At 43.7% G+C, this 19,713-nt stretch overlaps 1 protein-coding gene across 1 annotated transcript in view; it reads right to left on the bottom strand.

The window, feature by feature from the left end:
• Nucleotides 1-9,791: 9,791 nt before the first annotated feature.
• Nucleotides 9,792-19,713, bottom strand: part of SLC16A2 (solute carrier family 16 member 2) — a 106,162-nt gene continuing 96,240 nt past the window's right edge. The window contains exons 5-6 of the mRNA XM_083485224.1: nt 19,334-19,562; nt 9,792-19,025 (exon numbers count right to left, since the gene is read on the bottom strand). Of these exons, the coding sequence (XP_083341350.1) occupies nt 18,805-19,025; nt 19,334-19,562 (450 nt within the window). The 3' untranslated portion in view covers nt 9,792-18,804. The remainder of the gene's footprint in view (nt 19,026-19,333; nt 19,563-19,713) is intronic.

Below are 19,713 nucleotides of genomic sequence, written 5' to 3'. Positions count from 1 at the left end.
CAAATACTATAAACTCTTATTCTTTACCATCTGTAAGCTGCCTTGAGTTCTATGTCTGGGGAAAATAAACAACAACAACAACAACTTCCATATAAAAGCTGCCCTGCAGCTGGACCAGGCCTAAGGGGCCTATTTGGCCCAGCATCTTGTTCTCATAGTGGCTAGCCAGATACCCTAGGAATCCTGCTAGCAGGACCTAAGCTTAGCAGGGGCCTTCAATTTTCAGAGCCACACTGTGTTCAATGATAGAAGCAGAACATAGCTATCGATAGCCATTTCCTCCATTATTTTGTCTAACCCTCTTTTAAAACCATCTTTTGATCCATGAAACAAATTGTTTCTGGTTGAGTTATATATGTTGTTTCCAAAAAGATTTTATGCACTTATTGCTGCTGTTTATGTCAATCTTACTGTGCTGGTTTTACTATTTTAAAAATGCTCATATCATTTTGTTTGAATTTTGTGTGAATGGTCCAGAGGATGTTGTTAATGGATCATGGAATCATAGAATCATAGGTTTGGGAGGGATCCTAAGGATCATCTAGTCCAACCCCCATGCAATGCAGGAATGTGCCACTGTCCCATATGCGTAACAAACATACAAACTTGGCATTATCAGCACTACGCTCTAACCAACTGAGCTAACTCAAATGCCAAAATAAATGTCAGCTATCCCCTGATATTTAAATAGTGAAAATTTTGATGACTGTTGGTACATCAAGGGCACTTCACACAACGGCAATGTCAAGGACTAAGTTAGTGGTGTATATTACCTTGATAGGGTTTCTGATTCAACTTCATCATCCCCAGATGAGAGCTGAATTGCTCAGCTCTGCCTTAGGGCTACTTGCTTGTTGGAACTGTTTTCTGACAAATAAAGTCATCTTCCCTCTCTCTTTTGCAGCCAGTCTCCTGTCTAATGTGCCCTTTGGCAGCTCTCTGATATCAGTGGGAAGAAACTAGAAATGCAGTGTGATATCCCAATAGTTGCTTGTTTTCAAATTAACCATTTAACCCAGTGGTTCCCCTTGGTTCCACAAGCTCATCCCCAGTGCCCCTATTCTACCCTTAAAAATGCATGATTCAGAACAGCGGTTTGCACGACCCACTAAGGAAGATAATTCAATAAAATTCAAAATGTTAACAATTAATTGAGCATTCATTCAAAATCCAATTTAAACTATTTAGTTTGATAAGTTCAACGAAACTGATTAGCTTGATCCAGTGACACCAGCTATTCAAAGTCTGATAGTCATTTACACCTCCAGTGCCCCCCTACGTAATCCCACAGCCCCCTGGGGGTGCTACCACCCACTTTGGAAACCACAGCTTTAACCCATTTTAAGAAGAAAATTAATAATGTTCAAGGACTGAATATGGATCTGACACATAGAGTGCAGCAACCTTTTTTCCGACCTATGATGCTTATCATCCCACGCCTATTGGCCATGCATGCTGGGGCTGATGGGAGTTGTAGTTCTGCAACATCTGGAGGGCCAAAGCTTCTCCACACCTGAATTAAGGGTTGCATGCAGGGCTGGTACACCCTACCAAGTTGTTTCCCCACTATAGAATTTGCCATCAGCTATTGTAGCTGTTTGCCATAGATCTGGATTTGGTTCTGGACACGTGTGCAGCAATGATTCACATCCAGATAGGAGGTGACAGAAGAAGGGTGCAACTTCAATGCTCTTTTAAGAGTAGAGATGGGGGGGGGGAATTGTTCATATTTTAATGTAAACACAGTCCACACTTCTCAACTCAGCAAGTGAGGTAAAACACATACCTTTAAAGGTATATCCTTTAAAATTCACACTTCTCCAAATTTTGTGGCACAGTTCTCCAGTCTGAAAGTGTGTGAAAATTGGACCTACTTTGTTACTGAAGATGGAATGGCTTGAAAAGTGCATTACAAATGATTAGGCAAAAGTGCTTTACATATGAAAATGAATGTTTGTGTGGGCTTTTTAAATATATTTAATGGAACGCTTCACAAATTTGCATGTCATCCTTGTGTGGATTTTGAAAAGAAAAGAAATATTCCAAACTGATGTGGAAATGTGGCAAACCGAACTTACGGTTGGAAAAACCATGAAGTGAGAGAAACAGAAATGAACGGGTTTGTCTCTCTCTGTAGAAGAATGATTGCTTTTTTATAATCTTGGCAGGTTCTGAGGTGATCTTGTGTACTCTAGAAGCTGACAGATGCATAGAGAAGATGATAATGAGTGCAACCCAGGAAGCACTGGCCACTTGGAAGGATGCAATCACAAAGGCACGATTCTTTTGCCAGACAATCAAAATGTGTTCCTCTGCCAGACATGTGTGACTTCAAATTCTCTTCTTCCTTCCTATTCTGCATGTGGTGTGCAATGAACGAACACCACTATGAGAGTGAGAAAAGTACCTTTTAAAACATGAAACCCGCACCACTTACTTTATGCAGAGAATGCTGAACTCCCTTAGGTGTCTTCATAGAATAGCATTATTTCTGTCAGTTCCCATTTTTAAATGGTCACTCTATGAAAGGCTGAGTTGTATGTGATGCTAGGCATGCAAACAAGTGCAAAGCACTGTTTTAAGTGTGGTAGCTTCCAGAGGTCCTGGGCTACCACTTCTATCAGTCTGTGGCTGGGGAGGATGGGAACTAATATCCAAAACCACACTGGTGACTTCTGACTTTAAAGGTAGTACCAATGACACAAAACTTCATTTCAGTTGTTTCCTGTGTAGCCCTCCAGTATTTCTTTTAAATATTGATTTATCATCAGTTTCTAGATTAGTAATTTTATTTTTTATTTTTGCAGAGATTGACTGATGAGGAACCACTGCAAGGAGCAAAGAATTCTGGGGAGACTGTTAGTTCTTATGAGTACACTGTTAGTTCTTATGAGATGGTCACTGGCCTGTTAAAGCCTCCCTACCACCCCTCCCTTCAAAAGCTGATGAGACCATGCTCAGGGTCAGTGTGGAAAGCTGTTTTAAAGAAAAAATTGTTACTCATCCAACCTAAATTCACCTGAGAAACAGGCATTTTATTTTTAAGAACCTGAAATACCTCTTTGGCAAGCGACAATAGGACAAAGGAAAAGGGTGCATGCACACCAAGTAAAGTAAGCCAGTGTTTTGCGTAGCACAACTTGCAGCTATTGTTTTTCATTTTCACCTTTCCTCCCTTGTGGTGGCTGCACACTGGTCATATTGTGCATGTGTCTTTCAAGGGCACTTGTCTTCCATCATTGCCTATTGAAGAACATCAGACTTCCCCACGCCATTTGACTGAGATACTGAATTGGTACCTAAGGCCAGAGAGGGTCCGGATTGGGGCAAATCAAGTTGAAGCTTCATTCAAGTAACACAGAGATGTTCCTGGTCAGTGGAACAGCCACTCTCCCTTTAAAAGCTCAGTTTTTTCAATCTTTGGGGTGTTTCTGGATTTGGCTATTCTTGTGGAATGGTCAGGGCTGCTTTTGCCCATTATAGCCTGCCAAACCCATGCCTAGAGATGGATCTGCTCAGGGTGACATATGTGCTTGTTATTGAAACATCATGACTGTCTTTGAAAAGCTTCTGGAAATGCAAGCTCACAGTGTGTTGACTGGAGCCAGTTTAGAACAGCAACTGAACCCAGGAAGCCCAATTAATCCCAGGCCCAATTAATAGTAGGGTGTCATATATCCTACTTTGCAGAGGACAGCTTTCTTATCTGAAGGCACCCTTCACATGAAGAAACCTCAGCAGGGATAGCAGAAGGGGCCTTGAAGTTGCTTATTTTCTTGCTTGTGCCAAACTAAGCAGGTCAGGCACATGGATCACTTGGCCATGGCTTCCTCCCTCAAGGGGAATTGTATTTCTATTACAGTGAGTCTTCCTTTGTGTACACATGAACATACAAATCAGCATGTGCAAATCAGCATCCTTTTATTTTATTTATTTATTGCATTCATCTTCCACCTTTTCCTCCAGGGAGCTCAAGGTTCTCCCTCTCCTCAATCCCCACAACAATCTGCTGAGAGGCAGTGAGCGGCCCCCAAGGTCACCCAGTGAGCTTCATGGCTGAGTAGGGATTTGAAGCCTCGTCTCCCAGGCCCTAGTTCAGCACTCTAACCACTCCACCTGTGTGTATGTGTGGCTGTACTGTATTCTCTCTCCTTTTTTTTTGGCAATGTGTAAGTGGCCACTCTAATTCAAAGGCCTGGTCATTATCTTTAAAGTCCCAAGCAGCTTAAGACTGCCTCCCCCCCCGCCCCCCAGCCCCATATGATCCTGTCAGCTCATGAAGATTTCCCAGAGAGGCTTTTCTCCATATCCCTTCAACATCTGCGCTGTGCTTAGCTGAATTGCAGGAAGATCTTCTCTGTGGCTGCCTCTTAGCTCTGCCACTCTCTGCCTTGCTTCTCTACAACCTCTCTCTCTGTGTGTCTCTCTGGTGTCTTTGGGCTGTCTTCTGAATGTTGTTATCTTCAGTCTGGAAGTTCACTGGTTGAGCTGATGATTTTGAGTGACTTGAGAGAGTTTTGTGGCACTGCATTTTATTAAAACCTGCTGTTTCTTAAATCTTTTACATTCATTCATTTAATCCACCAGTTTTAAAATTTGTTGTGAGCTGCCTTGGCTGTTTGCTTTCTTTTATAAATGGAAAGACAGGACCTAAACATTTTAATAAATCAATGCCAATAAAGAAGTGCTGCAATACAAAATGGAAAAGATCTGCACTTTTAAAATGTGCCTTTACTTTGATAAAAGGGGAGTGGTGGAGACATATTTGGCTTTTCTTATGGTCTGCCTGACCTGGGAGTGAGCAAGACGGGTGGGAAAGGCTTGGTGGGAACATTCTTTGTCAGAGAAGGTCACAGGCAAGGTGGCCACCTCCAAAAGAGGAGAAAGGGCTTCTGCAACTTGAATAGCTGCATCTTGACAAGATAGACCTGCTGAAGTCTCCTCTGCTACATAACCGTCCCCACTCAGCCATGAAGCTCTCTGTGTTAACATCATGCCAGGCATCACCTTTTAGCCTAACCTATCCCGCAGGGTTACTGTGAGGCAGGATTTGTAGGTCTCCGTGGCTGCTTTGCTGGTGCATCACTACTGCAGTAACAATGCTGTTGGGAAGGTAGTGGCGTGGCATTGCCTCACCATGCTGGCACTGTTCCTTGTTGTGAGGATAAAATGGAGATGGCGACAACCCTCTGTGTACTGTTACAAGTGCAGGCAGGCTTTTTGCATATGGGCATCTGAAGGAAGAGCCCTGCAAAATATGCACAGAGCTCTTCATCTTAGAAGATATGGGCTCCACTGAGCGCCTTACCAAATATGACTGTAGTCTGGGTTGCTACACGGCTTCTGAATGCCAGTAGCAGCAGTCAAACAGCATTGGACAGCTTTTCCCTTCATGGTCCACTTTCCAAAAGCATCATGTTCTTTATTCCTCGACAACCTGCTCTCTGCCACTTTTAAGAATAGCCTGATGTGCAGCAGATATTAGCCATTGATAAGGGTGGATTCACCTGCATATCAAGTTGTCCTTAATGACACAGGAGCAGGCCAGGCCAATTTTATTCCAGTTTTTCTGATTAGTTGGCAACCCCAGCCATATACTTTTTTTTAAAAAAAATGCTCTGTCTACTGTGCCAAGTTTGGAAAGAGAAAAACAAGCACAGAGCTGTACAAATCCCAGGGTTTTGTGGGTTGGTTTTTTGTTTGTTTTTTAAAAAAACCAAAAGCCATCATTTTATTCTCTACAAAAATAGAATAAACATTTCCAAAAAGTTTTCAGAACAATCCCACAAAACAGGCTTAATGTCAACAATCAACATTTGAATTTGAAGAGAATGGTCCTAATTTCAAAAGCACAGAGGTAATCTCGCTTATAAATACAAAAGCAAGTTTAAAAGCAAGTAAAAAGCATAACCCAACACCCCTCCTCTGGAGAATACAGAAAGTTCTGATGAGGCACAGACCCAAAAGGAGGAAATAATTCTGAGCAAACCAAAACCTTCTGTCAAGTGAGGAACCACTTACTAACCTGACTGGTTCTGTAATTACATTTGTAAGTTTATGCTTTTCATGTGGTTTTAGCGGGAGATTCCCCTCCTTCAAAGAGCTGCCTGGATTTGCATGTGTTGGGTAAACTCATCTAACATTTGCCCCTGGAAAGTAACTTTTTGTCTTCTTTCAAAAAAATTTATTTAAAAAAGCAGAATATACACAAAAGGAATCTGTGTGAGTCAAAGCCTCGCTCAAATTGCTTCCAGCTCTTCAAGACTGCCCGCAGCCTCAGTTTCAGGATACGTGTGTTTGTAAGCCAAGAGTTTGGAAACTGTCCCTCTCTAGATATCACTAGACTATATGTCCCATCACCCCAGCTAGGCTCATGGGAGTGGGACTCCAACACATGGAAGAGTGTTGGTTCCTCACTGCTGGCATAAATGTTTAAATACCATCTTCTTCACCCAAGTATTTAGATTCTGAATCTGGGTGCAGCATTGTTCAAAATACCATGAATATTAGGTCAGCCTTCCACAACCTTGTTCCTTCCAGATATCTTGGAATACAAATTCGCCTTATCCCTGACAATTAGCCATACCCGCTGGGGCTGATGAGAGCCACAGGAGAAAATATCTGGAGGTCACCACATGGGGAAAGGGCGGATTAGGCAACCTTTAGAAGTACTGGCAGAATCTCTCCCTTATATTTGATTATCAGTGTGTAGCCTCCATGAGCCTTAATGGCTTGTCACCTTGAGCAGTTGCCAGGCAATAGTCTATATTGAGCAGAGCATAACTGAATGTGATTGCTCTTGTGCATCCACAAGCTCTGTCGCAGGGATGGGGAACCCATGGAGGCCCTTCCGATGTTACTGGGGTGCAACTACCATCACCTCTGACCATTGGCCAAGCTAGCTGCTGAGAGCTGAAGTCCAACAAGGGTTGCATGTTCCCCACCTCTGCAATCACAGTAAGCCACTTGCATTCTCCACCCACTTCCCCAAGGTATTTTATTTGACATTTTATTTGTCTGCTGTTAAGAGTATCAATAAATATATTGCATTTAGTGTCATGGCAGCTACAGTCTTCTGTTGCATGCTGGGGTTTATCTGTATTATTATTTGCTGGTGCTTCCCACCACTCTCCACGGTCTGGAAAAGAGCTGCTTGCTGCCATAAGCAAGCTTATTGGTATGAGAGGAAGAGAACTGCAGCTGTTCCATGTCATGTCATTCTGTGACTGAGTATGGTGGAGGCAGCTAACTAGAAGTCCAATCATCCTTATCCATCAACTAAGCTAAGCAACAGCATTGACGGGGACATTGGTTAGCTGTCCCTGGAAAAAGTAATAGCACTGTTGCAAATATCTATCTACCCTACAAAAAAAATACAATGCACATTGTTACTTACATCTGTGAACACTGAACATAAACTGTAATTTGAGTACCTATATGACCATCAAGCAGGGCAATAAAAGTTGGTGCAGAAAGCTGTTCCCTGCTGGTTTTAGGAGTCTATAGCAAGGCAATGTAATACTGTAGTGGTTACGGTGCAACTTTCTCTTATTCCTGCTGGGTGCGAAGTGCAAGCCTACATTATTCAAAGCAATTGCGAAAATCACCACCTTTGCCAGCGTATCTGAAATGAAAGCAACTCATTTCAGTTTTTGGGAATGTCTGACATGGGATGCCTGGTATTGGCATTTGATTTAATGTGCCTGGAGGGCAGACCAGTTGCCAAATCCCTTCACGGTGTGCATTTTCCTGGAAATGCACATTTTCCAGCAATTGAAGCTACTTATTTCTTACACTATAAACTTACTAGCAAATTAATTAGGTATGGCAGTGGATATGCTGGACAGCTGTCTTGCCTTGGTAGTGGAATGGATTAGAGCCAACAAACTGAAGCTCAATCCAGATAGGACAGAGGCATTGTTAGTGGACAATCCATCCCTAGACTGGATGGATGCAGTAATGCCTGCTTTGGATGGGGTTACACTTCTGCTGAAGGAGCAGGTACATAACTTGGGGGTACCAGTGGACTCATAGTTATTGCTTGAGGCTCTGGTGGCCTTGGTGGCATGGAGTGACTTCCATCAGCTTCAGCTGGTGGCCCAGCTGCACCCCTATCTGGACAGGGATAGCCTATATTCTGTCATGTATGCTCTAGTAACTTCTAGGTTAGATTACTGCAACACATTATATGTGGAGCTGCCTCTGAAGATGGTTTGAGCATAGTACATTGATTCTGGCTCGACTGCATTGGCTGCCAATTAGTTTCCAGGCCCAATTCAAAGTGCTGGTTTCGACCTATAAAGTCTTAAATGGCTCAGGACCGTGATACCTCAAGTACTGCCTCTCTCCATATTAACTGACTTAGACCCTGCAATCATCATTTGAAGCCCTTCTTCATGTGCCTCCTCCATTAAGGAAAGCTTCACTCTGTGGCCCCCACCTAAATGATGCAAACAAATGGATTTGCATATTTTCTCTCATTTATATATTTATTTATTTCCATTTATGAGTTGCCTGATAAAAAGATGTTGCATTGTGTATCCTGCATCATTTTACTATTGTGAGTATTCAACCCAATTTTGCTGGTCACAGGGAAAGGTGAGGAACTTGCAAGGCACTGGAGGCTCTCCTGTATCCCATGGAGATCTTCTTCAGATAACCCTCTGGCTTCTGAGATTTCAGTTGATCGTTGCTTCAGTGTCTGAAGAGTATTTTCACAGCCATGAGATGTAGTAGAAACTTGCTCAGAGAGAAGAAATCAATGTGCAAACCTGTGTTATTCCATCTTCATGAAGCTAATAGTGCTTCATGGATCACAAAAGCAGCATCCTGTCTCTTATATACATATAACACAATTCTTACTAAAGTAACATCCACACCATCCACTTAAATGCTTCCCCTCCTACCAATTTAAGAGACAAAGTTTCCCCAAAGATTCCTGGGAACCAAAGTTGGTTAAAGGACACTGAGAGTTGTTGGGAGACCCTTAATGATCTGTACTTCCCAGAATTCTTTGGTGGAAGCTGTGGTTCTTAAAGTGGTATACGAGTGCTTTAAATGTGTGGTGTGGATGTGACCACAGGCTCTCTTTCATTATCTGAGGCTAAAAGAAACAACACAGTCACTGTAGGGGGAGACCTGAGGCAGTCTTCAAGGAGCATGCTTAGGTTCTGCCACCCTGCAAATCCATTTAAACAAAAATTAATCTTTCAGGAGGAATTTGTTATGATGCAACTGTCCTTCATCCATCTGTGTAGAGGAATGCACACACACACACACAGAGCGAGATGTTTCCCAAGAATCCCCTCTCTTTACTCCTTTAACAAATTCCGCTACAGGAAAAACAAGTTTGCTGACTTTGGATACACTGGGAAGATCAGTTGCGAAGTGGTGAAACATTGCATTTCTTCTTAAGTAACTTGATTTACTGTGCACATCAGGCAAAAGTCCGGGGTTGAGGCAAAGTTGGTTATTTCAAAGTCAGAAGAATGTGGATGGACTCAGACAAAAGGACAAGCTCTTACCAAAGAAACACAATTTCAATCCAGTTGTGAATCGTGATGATCAGAAGCAAAGATCTCAGACTAGTACGACTCTCTTCCCCATCAACACAACAACTACTGTACATAAAGGGGGGGGGGAACCCTGTACAAAAACATTTCATTCCTTTAGCATAATGCAGTAGGGCAAATAACAATACACTTAAAATTTGATTTATACGATTGTCTTGGCAGGCAGAAAATTTGGAGACAAATGGGGGGGGGGAACTTTGGAAAAAACGCAACAGCAGCAAAAATTTAAAATCTTTATACATACAGTTTAGACATCTACATAGAAAACAATCAGCTAGGAAATCTTATTGGTATTTTTAATAATAATTATAATAATAATTAATAATAACAACAACAATAATATGCATGTCACACAGGTTGAATGAGAATACAGGACACTCTTAGTTCATACCAGTCCTAACCACCATCAAAGGCAGACAAATAAGCTAAGATTAAATCTGCAAGTGGCTGGTCCCCACATTTCCTGCAGATGGCTTTGAGAGTTGGCATTTCATTCCATTGTGCAAGGCTCTCATCTAGAATGTTGAGCAGGAGACTAATAATAATAGTAATAATAATGTGGAAATGCTGATATGGATTTTTAAAAAAAACATAAGGAAAGCAAAAGCATGGCTAAGCAGACTGCTGGCAAGCTATGGAGCAACAGATGGTAGCAGCCTTTTCCTTGGCCAGCGTTTTATTTCATGCAAGGGTATGAGGATCTAAATTAAAAAACCAGGGTGCAATATAGAAACAGTAGGACAGTGTGGTTCTCTTGCTTCGACACAAATGACATAAAAGGCACAAGACAGCAAGAGAGCTGCAGTTGCAGTCTCCGAATGAGTGGCAGGGGGTGCTAATTCTCCACTGTCTTACTCTATAAGAACTCAACATGGTACCCAGAAAAACACTTGCAAAAGCAATATGGTACCCAGAGAAACAAGGCCATAACATAGTATGGAGCGAAGTCGCCATCAAAGAAATTTGATGATTTTGAGTTTGTCTCAGTGCCAAAACAGACCATGATTTTAAACTGGCATCACTGGCAGGTGTGTGTGCATGTGTGTGTACTGGAGAGATTTTCGTTGGGGGGCCCTTCCCTTCCCTGCTGCAGTCACAATGAGACCCCTACCCCCACCCTAAAAATGCCGTTAACATCAAAAGCAAAACTTCGACTTGTGGCAACGTAATCTGGTCTCCCAGACCCAACAGTTCTGGAACTGTGGAGGGTAAATCTTCCCCACCTTGTGTTTTAGAGCACCAACAAAAATGCCTCCCTGCCCCCACCAGTTGATGTGATTGCAAGTTCAGTGCCACATCCTGCCTGCTCTCTTGATTCTCTCTGAGAACAGCAGCTTATGGGAAATGAAAGATTTTGGAGCTTACTTGTGCCTTAAGCTTCAACTCTGGAAGGTGAAGGGGCCAAGGGGAAAGGCCAATAGCTTTGTGGACTGGTGGCAAAGGCTGAACAGCCCAAAAGAAGGGACTGCAAAGGCAGTAAGTGGTGACTTTTCTCCTGTTGGAGTCAAGTCTTTCAGAAGCAAAATATAAAGATTTTCTTCTATGTTGTTTTTTTTTAAAAGAAGCAAACTTTTTAATATGTTTTTCAAGTGCTTTCCAAATACCTAATTTTCAGAGCATATCATTTTTATCCTATTATAATATCAGAATGTTTTATATAAACATGCACACTCAGCATTCCCACCCTTATGGGGAGCCCTAAAGTGCTGAGCCTCAACAAAGAATAAAACCACTTGTAATGAATAATGCCAACAATTTCAATTAAAACAGGGTATATACTGGGTGGTTTTGATTGTTTGCATTTGCATATAAGATTCCCCACTCCTCTAAAAAAAAAATTGTGTATTGACACAAGTTGGGAATAAAGAAACAATCTGTGCAACTATTTTCTTTCTGATATTACACAGTCCTTAAGGCTGGTTTTGATATAACATTGTATATTCAGAGACTCCCACTGACTAGGGGGAAGGCAAGCTCATGTGTTGTATTAGGGCTTCACTGAGACATGAAATTAAGTGTTTCCGGGGAGGCAAGCAGATTCATCAGTGAGAAGTTCAAGGCTCCTTCGACCTCCTATCCCTTAGCATGGCCAGCTCTATTGTTAGGAAGTAAGATGGAAGCCCCAAATGGCAAATGGGACAGCTCCTGGCTATTCCTCCTAAGCATGCTGGGCATTCCCCATTGGTTGGTGTAAGCTACACAGTTTGTCCTAGCTGCACCAAACTACCATGCTGCTTCAGATGCAGTGGAGTACCAGCGTTGAAGTAACATTCAGCTCCATCTTGCCATCTTGCTTTTCCCCTCCAGCAGAAACATGTCTAGGGCTAGCCTTGGGAGGCCTTCCCATTGCTTTTCAAAACTCCCAACAAATCTGCACACCGGTAATTCTGTAGATGCACTGCAGTGGAGAATTAAAGCCCGGGACTGGTAAAAAAGTAAATCCACCCACAACAGAAACAGTTAAGAAAGCGATGAAACAGGAAGCAAAAGCAAAAAATGAGTTTGAATTTGCTAAAGCCAGGACTGCAATTTGGTCCATTGTAGAGATGGTGTGTGAGAGCCATTTGGATCCAGGTGGACACCATCTCATCAAAGTTAAGAGTCTTTCCACATTAATTCTCTCCTTACCTCTGTGATTACTACTCTGAGGCACTTAATAAAACTTTTCTTCACTAAGTAAGGACTATGCCATTAAGGGGCAGGGTAGAATTTGGTCCCCAAACCATGATGTACATATAAAAACCCCACCTGATGGGGGTAATCAGAAAACACACACACACACACGATGTAATAAAAAATTGGAGGCAGTGTGCCTGGTTTTGTAGATAATCCTTGGCATACATATCCACTTGGCCCCACTACTTCTTTCTGATGGGTGCCTTTTAGCTCTAGGAAAAGACTCTTTGCTAGTGCAGCTCATTCTTCATACTAATTCTGTAGTGTGGAAAACTATGTTGTATGATAAGAAGGTATGACCACAAGAGCAGGATCAGACTGGGGGCTCATTTCCCCTCCAACTATTTGGTCTGCCAAATTCCACCTTGAAACCCATGAGCGGGGGTGGGGTGGGGTGAAGGCAACAGCCACTCCCTGCCCCCATCAAACACAGATGTTTTGTTTTGAATAGTTTTCTCTGAGGTGACAAATTTCATTTGTTTCCACCACAGGCTCTCTTATGGAAGCATCACACTGTGTGAAAAACCATAATTTCACATTCAGCCTTGATGCTTTTTCTTCTGCAAGGGGAAAGGGAGGGGACAACTTGTGATGGCATGATCAACCCAGGGGGGAGGGCACCACGTGGGGCTGTTTCTTCCCCATGTTGGATGACTCTGTGCCCTGCCTGAGCCTCTGCCCCCTCAGGCACGTGGAAATTTCATCCTAATAAAAATGGGTCCTTCTGAAAAGGCTTCCAGGGACTCTAATGGAAGTGATCATTGGACTTCCAAACTGATGTTGATCAGAGGATTACACAAACTGCACCTCCAGCTCCAACAGTCTAGTGTTTTGCAGAAACAGTATTATCTTGCAAAGACAAATTGCATCACAAAGAAGGAAAAACTGCCTAACACCAGTTTTGGCATTCGGCAAACCACCACAGCATTTGGAACTAGAATTTTCTATTCCCTCTACCCCATCAACCGTCCCCATATCTCAGAGATACAGCAAAAGATTTTGCAACCAAAAACCGAAAGCCTTGGTAACAACCGTGTATACCATTTATCTTCTTCACCTTCTCTTCCTTCTCTTCCTCAGGGGATGGCATTTAAATATCTCAGAGTGCTGCAGTGGCAGTCAAACGCCTCTTTCATTTTCATGACTGTTTAACATGTTAGAGCTATAGACTCAAGAGTGAAAACTACCAAGAAAGTGTGGCTCCAACATGCCTTCTCTGAATGTGATGACCACATTCACCAGCAGCCCCCCCCCACTCACAGCTTAGCTGCCCCATGATACATCATTGTGCTCTCACTTTGATTTCAGCAGTTTATCTCCGAGACAGGTGAAGATTTCATAAGTCAAAGATTGCAGAGAACATTATACAATGCTGCCTCTGTCATGTGGTTATGATGTGGCAATGATGGCAGATCCTAACAGGTACTCATATATCATGGACAGTGATGATCTACCTTTGGCAGAAGACCAGAGGCAGCAGCTGTTTCCATCCAATGAGGGAGAGTCATTAAACAGAAAGCACAGAAAACAGGCAAAAAGAGGTGAGGAACAGGAGTGAAACAGTCCACTTCCAGACTCTGGCCTTTAAGATCTAGGCAGGAAAATGGGGGCATTTTCTCTGAAGATTTGCAACATCAAAACGGCCCTGACACAGGGAACTGAAGGCTCGGCTTCAAGGATAAAGCTACTGTTTTGGATCTCAGACAAGCATATTGTATGTATGGGCATTATTTCGGCAAGTGGAGGTTAAGATTCATAGCAAAGTACAAAGACTGCTTGTGGAAATATATGATAAAAATTGAAAGCGTAATTGTAAGTATTTATATAGTGCCTTACATGCATTATCTTCTTGTAAATCATACAACAATCCTGAAGGCAGGGCAGTAGACCTGATATTGCAAATTGACTGGGGGCAGGGGTAAGCTTTAGACTAATATCTAGCTATTGAGTTTGTGGCTGAGGTGAGATCTCAGTCCTGAACTCCGTCTCCTAACCAATACACTACAACTAGATTTTTATCTTTTTAAAGCCCTGTATATCTCGTGAATACATAATATATCCAAGAATATGGCTATTCTTAAATAACAATCAGCTTGGAACACAAAAGGGGGGAGTAAATTTATTGTACAGTCATACCTCGGGTTGAATGTGCTTCGGGATGAGCGTGTTTGAATTGCGCTCCACGGCAACCCAGAAGTAACGGAGCATGTTACTTCCGGGTTTCACCGCTTGCACATGCGCAGACGCTCAAAATGACGTCACGCGCATGCGCAGAAGTGGCAAAAAGCGGTGCGCGCGTGCGCAGACGTGCCATCGCTGGTTACGTTTGCTTCTAGATGTGAAAGGGGCTCCGGAATGGATCCCGTTCGCATCTAGAGGTACCACTGTATATTTAAAAGATAGATGTACAAATTTAAGGACACTAGCAGGACTGAAGAAACTCCTACAATGTAGATGAAAAAAGTGAAAAGGTAAAATACGTGAATGGATGTGATATGGGATACCAACTGAAGGGAGAGAGGGAAGTCACAAGCTTGGCAGAGCTAAAATGGTTTTGTGTTGATTAAAGTATTGTAAGAAAGAATATGTAAAGAAAACAATAAAAAATTGGGGGGGGGAGGAACACAAAAGGGCAGCTAGGTGGGTGGGAGAAGCGTACACATGATTCCTCTCTCACTCTCTAAATGGTCTTTATAGGGAAGGACCCAAATGATTTTGATACCTCCATGAATGAGGCTCAGGCAACTTACAGATGGTTAATACTCTGAGTAAATTACCTTAAGAAGAGAGGCAATACGGTCGAACATAATGAGAGCCCTGCTGGATGAGACCAGGGGGCAATCTAGTCCAGCATCCTGTTCTCACGCTGGCTGACCAGATGCTCCAATGGGAAATCTTCAAGCAGCACCCAAGCACAAGAGCGCCCTCCTCTCCTAGGGTTTCTGGTATTCAGAAGCAGAGCTGCCTGCAACCATGAAGGCAGAGCACAGCCCTCATGGCTAGTAGCCATGGATAGCCTTATCCTATCCTCTTTCAAAGCCGTTTAGGTTGGCGGCCATCACCGCCTCCTGTGGGAGAAAACTCCACAGTTTAACAATGCACTGCATGAAGAAGGACTTTATTTTTATATGTCAGTAGCTTTCTGAATCCACCAGCACTCAGTGGCTACATTAAACAAATGTCCCTTGACCAGGAGATAAGGCTTCTGAGGCACTGCCAAGTTCTGGTAGATTCAGAAAGGGTTGATTCTACTGCACTGTCTCTGCAACATACATTCTGGGCATAACAACCAGCCCACTGGGAGTTTCTGGGGGCTTGTTCCCATTCTGCGCTGTGGATGAAAGGTGGCTTCCCAGATGCCTGGAATCGAGGCTCTTCCTGCCCTCAGTACAGCCCACTTCTCTGAAATATGACTGCTATCACAGTGGGTGTGCAGAGCACAAGGTCTCATAAAAGGTATAATGGTTGGGTCCCAGCTCTCATTGTGGTGGGGGAATTTTTGGTAGACTGCACCATTTCAGAAGGCGGGGTGGGGTGGGGAGGAGGTTCATTTGGGCTGAAAGCCCATGGATAGCAAAGAATTCCTTTGAGACAAAAACAGAAGAAGTGTCAAGGAATATAGTTCCAGCCTTGTCTTCCTTTAGCACCTACTTATCTGTCTTTTCTAGTTTTCCCATCCCTGGTGTCAAAAGGCATTCAATCATGGGATCACCTGCTGAGGTCTGGAGTGTGGTACAGTCCCCACACAGGCTGACCACCTTGTTTGCAGTCTACCGTGGAGGTCAGTTCACAAACACTACTGGGGGCAATCCTTCGAAGAAGGATGTTGGGCCAAAAAGCAGGTGGTGCAGAACATGATTTGGTTGGGAGTTCAGCTTGCAGAGTCTATCTGAACTATAGGATCATGGATTGCACCTTGCCTGCACAGCCCAGCCAAGAAAGCTTGTCCTAGCAGACAGCCACATACTGAATGACCTGCCCATTAAGTCCAATGTTTGTAGCCCTAAATATCCTGATTGTGTCCCAGATCTGTTTTTTCCTTTGATTTTTATGATAGGCTTTACCCCACGTTATTCCACACCCAGCTCACCTTCCCCAGTTCAAAATTGGGGGAAAGCAGGTTGGAGAGAAACCTTTTTGTTTTGTTCACTCCTTATTTATCAGTATTGCATTATATCTATTCTACCTTTTCTCCAAGGAGCTCAAGGAGGCACTTCACAGCAACCCTGTGAGATGGGTAAGGCTCAGAGACAGTGGCTGGCTCAAGGTCACATACAATGAGTTTTCATGGCTGATGTTAACACTGGTTTCCCAGATCCTAGACCACTTAATATCCCTCTATCTTATTCCATACTCTCAAAATAAAGATGCAGACGTGAAAAGGCGTGATTTCAACCATATGTAGCGGAAGGGAGGTGCGCTGAAATCGTGCAAGTTAAATCCAAGCAAGGCAGAGAGTTTAAAGGCACTCATTGTGCCAGGTCTGCTTGGGGTTACCTGGCGTATAAAGAACTTTAAAGCTCTGCTTTGCTTGAGGTCTAAGGCCTGCTCAGTGCGCTCAGGGATGCTTGCATAAGATTTCGCAGTGCCATCTGAGTTCCTGCAAGATCTCGTGCAAGCACCACCTTCCAGAGCTTGCCTGCTGAGAGGGCCTTACCTGGCAGCTTCTAAGCTCTCCACCTTGTTTCCCAGGCAAGGCCCACTTGGCATGTGGGCTCTGAGAGTATTGGGGGGGGGGTTCTTCCTCTCCCTACCACTCACTTGCACCTCCAAGAGTTTGAGTATACTGATTTTCATGTATACACAGAACCCTTGGAACTGAACCCCCACATACGAACACCTGAACAGGCCTTTCCCAAGAGGTAGGTGACATTGGATGGAGAAGTCAAAGGTGAGTAAGCAGAAAGACACCAGCACATGACCCAACACAAAATCTCAGCTGGGGTTAAAGCAAAGTTTTTATTTTGGCAAATGCCTGGCTGCTTTCGGGAGCTTCTACAACACTGACCCCAGACCAAACCAGAAGAAATATGATGATTAGCTACCTTTGCAAGGGGATTAAGGAACCACTTTTCCCACGCAAAGATTACCCTGATCCAGGGAACTCCCAAGTATAACAGAAGCCCGTGCACATGTCAGCTGCTGCTCCCAGGAAGAAGAGTATGCTCCTAGGAGACCAATCTTCATGCTTCCAAATGGAGATTCCTGTGAAGACCCACATGTGGTAACAAGTTGCTGGTCCTCCCCACCCGGACCTACTCGCAGAGGGTTCTGGGGCACTCAACACAATTCTGCATGCAGAAAATCTGTTTCCACACATGGGTTGCAGAATCTGCATTGGAATGAATGTCTCAAGTCCTTGTGCAAAGAGGAAGGAGGTTTTATCAACCTCAACTATTCTAGTCGAAACAATCTTGGAGAGAAATGCACATACCAATTCCTATGGAGCAGTCCTCCTTGAGGCCCAAATGCACTATTTCTAGTAAAGGTAAAGGGACCCCTGACCATTAGGTCCAGTCGCAGACGACTCTGGGGTGGCGGCACTCATCTTGCTTTATTGGCCGAGGGAGCCGGCATACAGATTCCGGGTCATGTGGCCAGCATGACGAAGCCACTTCTGGCGAACCAGAGCAGCGCACGGAAACGCTGCTCTGTAAATTCTTTCTAGTAAAAGGATTATTCTAAATCTGGTCCTGTATGAAATCTGCAAGTCGGAAGGGTGGCGGCTTGGACAATAATGAGTTATTAATTGAGAGAGATAAACTACATTTTGCCAAACTGAAAGTATTAGAGAGTTGGACATCACCACTCACACTTTCAAGAGTTAAATCTGTTTTCCTATGCAATGAACCCACTCAGGCAATGGTTGGAGAACACTATTCTGAAAACACTGGACTGCATACCTTGAGAGAAGCAATATCTGCCACAGGGACAGTTGAATTGGAGGAAGCAGAGAGGGATCCTTTTGGCAGAGGGATGCATTTAGTAAAAGTAGGTGGCAAAAAAAGTTATCCGAAAAAGGCTGCTAAGAAAACCAAGTACGCTTTCCTACAATTTCAGAGTCAGATTCAAAAGAAAAAATGTGATTCAGAATTTACCTTTTTTTAGCCTCCTTGAGTGTTTCAGACTTTTGAGAATTTGGCTGATACAAAATTAACTCCCAAAGGATCTCACAGTGAGATTAAACTCCACTTTCAAGGCAAGATATCCAAGCATGGCTTTAGAATTTTGGTGGTGGAGAGGAGGGGGCTGGACTGAGGAATCGATTTTAAAAACTTTTAACACCTTCCTATGTGTAATCCATTGCTGTGCCAACAATCATAGCAGGGCAAACGAGTTATAGCGCTACAAGAATTCTCTCTGTAGGAGAGAGCCAAACAGAATCAACTTGAAAGGTGAAACTGTCCAATCAGGATTGTCCTTACGTGACCAGTCCTTGCCTACAATCGAAGAAGCTTGATTCCTCTTCGGGAAGGGCTGGGCTCAGGTACAGTGCCAGAGAATGCTGGTGGTGACAGTGTGTGCACCAGGGCACTGGGAGATTTGAAGGATGGCTTTACATGTGGGCCTCCATGGCTGGAGAACCGGGGAGAAGCTCTCCGTTCATAATGGTCTCTGAAACCAGCATCTTGTCTTTCCCAGAATCCAGCCGCTTCTTCCTGAGCTGTCTTTGATGGATCAGAGGAACAAGAGACAGAACCAGACCCCCAACAATGGGAGGAACACCAGCAAAATAGAAGGCGAGGTGGTAATTCCCAAAATGTTCACCGAGAAATCCTACAAAACAGGAGAGAATGGTTTTATCATCAGCTTTTGCCAACCTGGCGCCTTCCACCTGCTTTGGAATGCACTCATGGCTGTGCCACTTGGACAGCGTTCCAAATTCCCCAGGTGCCAGGCACATTTTGGTACTGGTGCAGGTCCAGTTGTGACTACATGGAGATTTCTGGGCTATAAGGCAAGAGCCCAGTATGAGTCTGCACACCCTTTATCAATTGCTTATGCCTCTGCAGGGAGAAGTCCTGTTGGAAGTTCCAAAAACCATTTACTTTAATCAAGGTAACCCAGCCTGACAATTCACTTACCTGCAATTGGGGGACCCGCTGTCATTGGAATGGCCATAAGTCCCAGGAGATAACCAATGGCTTGAGATGCCTGCATGGGCCCAACCAGCTCAAAAGCAATGGGAGCCATGATGGTTATGAAGAGTCCATCACAAAGTCCAAGGAAAAGGCAGACAATAATGACCCCCCAAAACTCTTGGCACTGTGGGATCATCATGCACATTATACCCAAGAGTATAAAGGAGGCAACCTGAGGAGACAAAATACTGATGTCATTCAGGCAACAAACTTGGAGCGATTCCACCACACCCAAGGGTGTTAAGAGACTGAAAGGACTGTAAACTAGGAACAGCACCTAAGAGGAAGGATGGCTGATTTGTGTATTCTCAGGGCCCAGTGAC

Source organism: Podarcis liolepis (assembly GCF_965112155.1).
Source record: "Podarcis liolepis genome assembly, chromosome: Z".
Lineage (NCBI taxonomy): Eukaryota > Metazoa > Chordata > Lepidosauria > Squamata > Lacertidae > Podarcis > Podarcis liolepis.
The sequence above is the reverse complement of the archived record's forward strand: the minus strand, read 5'-3'. Positions and strand labels throughout refer to the sequence as shown.